The sequence below is a fragment of the Acinonyx jubatus genome, chromosome B4 (assembly GCF_027475565.1).
Source record: "Acinonyx jubatus isolate Ajub_Pintada_27869175 chromosome B4, VMU_Ajub_asm_v1.0, whole genome shotgun sequence".
Lineage (NCBI taxonomy): Eukaryota > Metazoa > Chordata > Mammalia > Carnivora > Felidae > Acinonyx > Acinonyx jubatus.
Genome location: NC_069387.1, coordinates 139,020,832 through 139,029,251, shown reverse-complemented (window position 1 = coordinate 139,029,251; position 8,420 = coordinate 139,020,832). Strand labels below are relative to the sequence as shown.

The 8,420-nt window shown below is 67.9% G+C and overlaps 1 protein-coding gene across 1 annotated transcript; it reads right to left on the bottom strand.

The window, feature by feature from the left end:
* Positions 1–568: 568 nt before the first annotated feature.
* Positions 569–8,149, bottom strand: PANX2 (pannexin 2). Its single transcript, XM_027070390.2, has 3 exons — positions 7,869–8,149; positions 2,390–3,847; positions 569–1,861 (listed from the first exon to the last, which is right to left on the bottom strand). Exons 1-3 carry the CDS (start codon positions 8,092–8,094, stop codon positions 1,518–1,520), a joined length of 2,028 nt encoding a protein of 675 aa, XP_026926191.1. The 5' UTR covers positions 8,095–8,149; the 3' UTR covers positions 569–1,517.
* Between the last annotated feature and the right edge of the window lie 271 nt (positions 8,150–8,420).

Sequence of the window (8,420 nt, the reverse complement as noted above, 5' to 3'; positions counted from 1 at the left end):
GCCCCAGCTCGCTGCCTCCAAGGAGCCCCTGTTCAGATTCTCGGGGTCATCAGCCTTGGACTGGAGGGCGTGTGGCTGCAAGGTGGACCCATGGGACTGCCCTCAGCCCCAGCTGAGTCCTGGGCCCAGTGTTGAAGGTGCCCTGTCCTGGGTCCCTGTAATATCATGAGCACCCCCAGACCACATCGAGGGTGCCTCTTCCGGGAAGTGTTCTCGGCTCTCCCTGCTCCCCTGAGTGTACCCAACAGGCCCCTGCCCCCCAAGCATCCGATGGAGGGGACAGCTTCCTGGGGGCTCATGCCTTTGTCTTTGCTGCGTCTGCGAGCCCCGATGGGGCAGGGCTCACCTGAGTCACCCCATGGCGCAGAGGGCGGGCATGTTAGAGGCCACGACCTGTCAACCACAAGTGATAAACGCTTGACTGTGGGTGCGGTAGAACCCCCAAGGTGACCTGGAGGGCAGCGGGGCACCTCCCACGGCCTCCCGTGACCGTGGTGAGCAGAACCGCCCTGACGCAGGAAGCTCAGAGCACAGGCCTCCTGCAGACGGACCACACGGGACTCGGGCGGTATCAGAATAATATTTATTGATATGCTCGGTGCTACCTTGTTAATACTGTCACGTTGTCACCGTGGCTGAGGTAATAGGGACAGACCCTCCGAGCGCCAGCCCTGGGTGCCCACGGGAAGCAGCGTGGGCCCTCAGGTGGGGGGCTGGTGGCCTGGGTGGGGGGACGTGGTTATTGCGTTGGACTCCTTCCCTTGCACGCTGGCGTCCACACCGTCTCAGCCCCGTGCCCAGTCACACACCCGTGCATTCGCGCTGGCGCCCGCCCGCTCGTGCCCACTCACGCACACATCCACTTGCACGCTGGCGCCCTCACCCTCTCGCTCACGCGCCCACGCACACGCCGTCCTGTGTCCTGATAATACGTACACTCGGTAGTTACAGTAATCATAGTAAAATAAAGTACGGGTATGTCGGGGTACGAGGAGAAAGTGCATATGTTGATCTGATGGAGGGTGGGCCCCGGCACCTCCCGCCCCGGGGCTCCTGGTCCCTGCAGCGGGGAAACCTGAGCATGGCCCCTCGGGCACAGCTAGGCCTGGTGGTGTGCTCACCCCCAGCCTCCTTCCAGGCTCAGGACCAGAGGCGTCCTGCCACAGCCTGGCCCCTCAGGGCCGGCATCCTGGACCCAAGACAAAATGGACTAAAAAAATACACTCTTCAATCTCACAGCTGAGCGCCTGCTGCGGGGGGAGGGGGAAGGCGGCTCCAGGCCTTGCCGGCTGGGGGCTCCGCTGGGGTCGAGGCCAGCCCCTGGTCCGGCCGGCACCCCGGCGGTGCTGCCTCGGGGGCCGGGTGGGCAAGGTGCCGGGCCCCGTGGCATGCGGACAGGAGGCCAGGAGGTGCGGGCGGTTGGGGGGCAAAGCAGAGGGGCCACACCCACTCGGGGCTGCGGTCAGCGGCACTGCCGGGCCATGCGCTGCTCTGTGGCGGCCGGGCAGCCCTGCCCCTCAGAACTCCACAGTGCTCACTACTGTCCTGGGCTCGTCAAAGGTGGCGATGAGCATCTGCTGGGGCGGGGGGATGGCGATGAGGCTGCCCACGTCCGGGGGAGCCCGGGGACCCCCGTCCTCCTCTTCCCGGGCTTCGTACAGCGTGCTGATGTGCAGCAGCGGGTGCGTGGCGTTGCGGCTCAGGATAGCCAGGGGGTCGGGCTTGCCCAGGCTGGCTGGCGACAGAGGAGCTGTGGCGGGGGCTGCGGGGGGCGAGCAGACGTGAAACGGGCCCCCGGGGGGAAGCGTGGCGCGGGCCGGCTCTGCGGGGTACAGGATTTCCTTCTCGGGGAGCGGAGCGTCTGCCAACAGCCAGGAACACAGGCACGTCACACCCTCGGGCCACTCCTCTCTCCACCGGGGCAGACCCACCGCGGCAGGCAGGCTGGCCGTGGGAGGGCGGGCTGTGGCTTAAGGCCCCCCCCCCCCCACCCCGAGTGCCCCGCGAGGGCTTGATTCTCTCTCTTTCAGCCTCCTTAGCCAGGCGGGGCCAGGCCGACCCCCTCTGCGCCACCACCTCCCACTCAGCCTGTTTGGGCTCAATCTCCCGCGGCCTCGGGAGCGGCAGTGCCCATTTCCAGACCCTTCTCTGGAGCCGGAGTGACCCTACTGTCCTATCCCCCTGGGGCTCTCCTATCTGCTTCACGGGGGCCCGGTAGGGCCCGCCTGCAATGTCCCCTCAGGTTGGAGGCTGCCCCCCTCCCCCTCCCCCCCAGCCGCCCACCAGCTTCGCGCACCCAGCCGGCTCCTCAGCGCCTTTCACACGGTTCCGGGAGGACGGCGCGCGGGGGGGCTGCCTTCCCCGGGGCCCGGGGTGCCCGGCTGCCTACCTTTGGTGGGGGCTGCGGCCAAGCCGAGCGCGCACTCCTCCGCCTGGGACAGGAAACCCCCTTCCTGGCTCCGGGAGGCGGGCAGGGCGGCGGCGGGCACGGCCTCGGGCTTGGCCTTCTTGGTGCCCAGGATGTAGGGGTGCACGTCCAGGGAAAAGTGGCGCGCATGCTTCTTGTCGGGGGCGGGCCCCGCGTCGCCCCCGCCGCCCTTGTAGTGGTGCGCGGCGCGCGCCCCCGCGTCCAGCAGCGGCGCGATGAGCGTGTCGGTGGCCGTCTTGCGGCGCACGGGCTTGGGCTTCTCGGCCTTGCTGTTCTCCACGCGCATGATGGCCAGCGGCTCCTTGAAGGGCTGGGGCAGCGGGTTGCTGGTGGGGATCCACTTCATCTTCTTGCGCGGCCGCTTGACCACGGGCGGCTCGGCGGAGCCCTCAGGCTCGGCGGGGTTGGCGCTGGGGTCGACGGTCTGCACGCCCGCGTCGCGCACGGTGGGCGTGGCGTCGTGGTTGGACTGGGCCAGCGCGGCCAGCAGCTGCCGCACCACGTTGTCGTACATGAGGTCGCTCTCGTTGGTGATGAAGTCCAGCCGGTTGAGCGACTTGATGTGGTCGCGGTTCTCGTTGCAGAACATGGCCAGGATGTTGATGTCGCAGAACTGCGAGCGGCGCCACTGCCGGCGCGTCTTGATGCCCACCTTGTGCAGCTTGTCGAAGATGAAGTTGCTCTTGCGGAAGATGAAGAGGTGGATGAGGTTGACGAGGATGATGAGGTTCATGGCGCACAGCAGCACGATGTCCACGCCCGCCACGATGCGCTGCAGCTGCACGGACGGCAGCTTGCAGCTGACGCGCACGGCGGCCGCCCCCGCCGCCGCGCCCCCTGCCGGCCCGTCCGGGGACGCGCCCAGCGCGCACGTGAACTCGTTCTGCTTCTGCGTGGCGTAGTAGGTGCACAGGTAGGAGATGGGCGCCACGCTGAGCAGTAGGATCAGCAGGTGCCGCGCCAGGTACAGCTTGGCCAGGAAGTTGCTGCGGCCGCGGCGCTCCAGGTACTTCTCGAACAGGTTCTGCTCCGGGCTCTTCTCCTTTTCGGCGTTCTCGATGATCTCGCGCCTCTCGCGCTCCGTGATGCCGGGCCCCTTGGACTGGATCTGCTTCTCGATCTTGGGGGCGCGGCCCTCGGCGGCGCGGTGGTAGCAGTTGTCGATCTCCTGCAGCAAGAAGTTGAGCTCCGAGGTGAGGCGGGTGGAGGCCAGGAACTCCCAGCCCAGCGCGGGGACGTACATGATGGCCGCGAAGGCCAGCAGCGAGTAGGGCAGCAGCTTGTGCTCAAACAGCGACGGCCACAGGCTGGCGTCCACGCCGGGCAGCGCGTCCCGCAGCTCCGTCCAGCAGTAGCCGCGAGCGTACAGCGCCTGGTCGCGAGTGAAGTTGTGCGGCGTGTAGCAGTAAATGGGCTCCTCTGGGGGCAGACAGGAGACTCGGGCTGGGGTCTGCTGTTCCCCACACAGAAGGGCTCCGGGGCCCAGGAGATGCTCCATCCCTTACGACCAGCCCGGGGCACGGAGGTCTCACCCAGGTTCCCCCCACCCCCCAGCAGTTGGCTGTGGCACAGGGTGGGGGGGGGGGTGGGTACAGCCCTGCCAGTCCCAGCCCCCACCCGCGACTGACCTGCACTTCAAACCTCAGGTCCCTCTCCGTATCCAAAGAGTCTCTGTGTGCACCGGGGGAAACCCAATCCCAGAGGGCAGCAGGACAGGCCCCTGGGCCCAGGGCCCTTTTCCGGCGGCAGAGTTAGACCCCTGGCCCTGCACTGCCCGCGGCTTCATCTTTAAGAGGGCAGATGGCCGGGGCAGGTCCCACCTGGCCAAGGGCACTTATAGATGTGGGCCCTGCCTGCCGTGCAGGGGTGAGGGGTGCCCGTCCAAGACCCATTGTCCCGGAGAACGGCAGACCTGGGAATCCCAGACGCTAGGTGGGCAAGGGCAGGGACCTGGAACCTGACACGAAGCCTCACCAGCAGGACCGCAGTGTCTGCCACCAGGAACAGTGGATGCTGCCCGAACTGCGAGAAAAGTGGCCGTCCCTGGGCTTTGTTTTCCCTCCCCGGTGATGACGGGCACAAAAACCACAGCAAAAGAATGCGTCTGGTGCTGCAGGGGGCCCCCACCTGGCAGGCTCGGTGCCGTCTGCAGCACTGGCTCCCCAGGCTCACGGCCGCTGAAGGACCCGGCCACTCTGCCATCGGGCCAGCTGGACCCCTCTCACCATGCAGAGCGGGTCAGCGGCCTTCCTCCAGTGCTGCCGAGATCCTACCCCCAGACCTGGCTCGTGGCCGCCACGTCCTCCCAGGGAGACTTGGCCCCTGACATGTGTGGCACCCCTCCCCCGAGACCATTCAGCGCCCCCCACCCCCACCCCCCCAGAACCTCAGGCTCACCAGTCCTGGGAGGGGCAAAGCGTTTGCCTTCTTTTCTTTTGGAAAAGGGCACACACTCTGGGGACACCTGCACGCCTCCAGGGTAGAGTGGCACACCCAGGTCACGTGGGGCCACTTCAAGGAAAAGCAGTCGTCGGTTCCCCTGCGCGGACCCTGTATAACGTCTGAGGAACCCGGCTTCCCTTGAGGCTGTCTGCCCATCTGGCCCCTCTGTCCACTGCTCAGGGGTCAGTGCCGGTGGGGGGGGGGGGGGCTGCTCGCAGCAACCCCGGCCGGGAGCCATGGGGTCTTCCTGCTGCCCGCTGCCCCCCACCCTGGGGATGTGCCAGGTTCTAGGCCAGGAGGCCGGTGCCACCGCATCAGCGCCTCACCACGCTGGGTGGTGCCACAATGTTGACTGTCGTGTCCCCGATGGGCAAACCCTGCTCCAGGGGGACCCTCACGCAGTGAGGACCCAGGCACCGGGCATCCACCCTGAGCAGGGTCGGCGGGGGAGTGTTGGAGGCCCATGCCCCCAGCCAGCTCCCAGCAGGCGGGTCATGGATCCTTCTGGCTGCCACAGGGCACATGCTGGACCCTTGCCCCTGGGCCGACACCTTCACAGATGGATGCTGATATGGTGCTGGGGGGACGGGGTCCCCAAGTGTGCTCCTGTCCGGGGTGGGGGCTGGGCAGAGGGGCCTCCAGAGCCTCTGACCTCATGTCTCTCTTGCAGTCCTGCCCCAGCCCGTCCCCATGTGTCGTCGCAGGGTCTCTCTTGGAAGTTCACCCTGTGGACATGTGGTTCCTGCCTGCAGGGCGCTGTTTCCTGCGCCCCACTGTCCTTGGGCCTGGGGAGGGGGAGGGGACGTGGGTGCTTCTAAGCTCTGTGTGAAGCACCAGGAGATGGGTCACTTCAGACTACGACAAAGCCACCGTCCTGCCTCGAACCTTAGTCCAGGCGAGGGGAGCGACCACTGGAGCAACGCATCTCAGCGACGCAAGAGAGAACACTTGATCAGCTGGTGCCAGCCCTGCTTCGTTCCGTGATCTGGGACACACTATCCTGGGGCAGCCCTGGACCCCCAAGGCCAGGCGTGTTCCCCGGGGCATGCCAGGTCACAGGGGGCCAGGCTCACAAGGCCTGCCTTGTCCATGCTCAGGACCCAGGTGGACGCGTGCATGTCAGTGTGCAAATGTAGGTCAATGTGGAGGGGCAGGCCGGCACAGGAAGGCTCAGGGCGCCCCCCGGACCAGGGATGAAGGATGAACTTGGGAAACGCCAACAGCCCAAGCCTGGCTGGATGCAGAGGGGCACTGAGGCTCCACACGGGGTGAGCTGGACTCCCAGAACCTCAGAATGGAGGAGACAGGAGAGTCACCTGAGGATGACAGTCCTGAGCCTGTCCCACTGTGCACATCTGTAGGGGACAGAATCGTGTCCCCCGAAAAGATGTTCCAAGTCCCGACCTCTGGTACCTGTGAATCTGACCTTGTTTGGAAATAGGGTCTTTGCAGATGTGATCGAGATCAGATCACACTGGAGTAGGGTGGCCCCAACCCAATGACTGGAGTCCTCGTAAAAAAGGGGAATTTGGACCCAGACACCCAGGGAGGAGGTGCCCTTGTGAAAATGGAAGCAGAGACTGGGTGAGGAAGCCGCAGAAACTGGAGAGACAGGAGGGACCCTCCCCGGAGCCTCTGGGAGCCAGGCCCCGCCCACACCTGGATTTTGCACCTGTGGTCCCCAGACTGTGACAGCTGTTCTGTTGTTTTGAATCACCAAAGTTTGTGCATATTTGATCCAGTAGCGTTAGAAACGGAACACATCCACATGTGCCCTGAGTGACACTTGTGGGTCACACCTGTGTCTGAGCGCATGGAGCCTCCCGTCCCCGAGGGAATGTCCTGTCCTGGGCATGTCTGAGTGTCTGGGCACGTACTCCACTCAGGTCTGAAGTTCCCAGGTCATGAAGACCCCTAAAAAGCGAGCCCTTTGAGGCAGAACCAATGCAGAGTGCAAGAAGGTCTGCCAATGTCACTCAGGGGACAGGGTCACATGTCCCTCCTGGAGGGGTGCACAGGAGCCCCCACCCCCTCTGCCTTGGGCCGGCACCTCTGGCCCTCGAGCATGGCCAGTGGAATGCTGAGGGGCCCCCGTGGACCCATCGCCAGCCAGATCTGGGTGGGGGGGCGCCACTCCCTGCCTCCAGCCAGCCAGCAGCCTCCGCCTGGCCGACCGGCTCCTTAGGGAGGGCAGGGGCACTGCCCACCACTCTCCTCCTCCTCACCGCCCCCCGGCCCCGTGCCTCCTCCCACTCCTCAACCCACCTCAACCAGGGTCTTCCTGGTGCCCCCCCTGACAGCCACTTGCGGCCTCGACATCTCGGACTCCCCCTGTGCTGGTTCCCGTCTCTGCCCCTGTCGAGCCCCGTCTTCCACCTGCACCGGCCTCACAGGCTCCCCGCCTCCGGCTTGCCAGGAGGGTCCACTGCCCGCCAGCAGGGTGCTCGGCCCAGCCTCCCGGACCTCCGCGGCGTCCCTTCGCGGGCTCGCGGCGCCCGGACCAAGGCCTCTCCCCGCCGCCGGCCGGAACCCGCCCGCTTCTCAGGGACCCTCGCGGCGAGCCCGACCCCCCGCACTCCGCCTGCCGCGCGGGCGCTCTGCCGGCCTTTGGCATCAGCTGTCCTTCTCTCCACTCCTCCTCCGCTCAGAGCCTGCCCACTCCCCCTCCCGGGCTCGCCTGCCAGACCCCGAGCCTCATTTACACCTGAGACCACCGGGTCCCGGACGGGTCCACCCGCTGCTGGCGGGGCGCGCGCGGAGAGTGGGAACAATGCATCCGAGGCGCGGGGCGGGGGGGGGGGGGGGGGGTCGGTCTCGCAGGCAGCCCCGGGCGCCTGGCGACACAGGGGCGACGATGCGGGGAGGAGGGGGGCGGCCTTCGGGGGCGCGCTGGGAGGCCCCTCACCCCCACCCCCAGCCCCAGCCCCAGCCCGGGCCCGAGCTAGTGCCCGGCGGCGGGCCGCCGGGGCGGGGGCTCGGGGCGCGCCCCCAGCCTCACCTGCGAAGTTCTTGGTGAAGACCAGGGTGACGAGCAGGATGGGGACCAGCACGGTGCCGATGGTGACCACGCGGTCGAAGGGCAGCTCCAGCTTGAGCTGCAGCAGCAGCGCGGCGAGCGCGCCCGCCTTGTCGTCCTGCGCGCCCGGCAGGATCAGCTCGCGCAGCTTCTCCCCGGCCAGCAGCGCGGTCGCCATGTCCGCCGACTGCTGCAGGAGGTGGTGCATGGGGGGCGGGGGCGCGGCCCGGGGGCGCGGGCGGGGCGGCGGGGCGGGGGGCGCGGGGCGGCGGGGCGGGGGGCGCGGCGGGGGCGGGCGCCGGGCCGGCGCGGCGGTGGGGGGCGCTCGGCCGCCCCCGCGGGCAGGGGTCCGGCCGCCCGCGCCCCCGCCGCCCCCGCCTCGGCTGCAGCCCCGGCCGGGCCTGGCGCGTCCCTCCGGCGGGGGCGGCGGCCGCTGTCCCTGGCTGGGGCCGGGGCCCCGCTCCCACCGCGGGGAGGGGGCTGTTTACCTGCGGCGACTCGCGGCGTGGCTCCGCCCCCCCCCGCCCCCCGCCC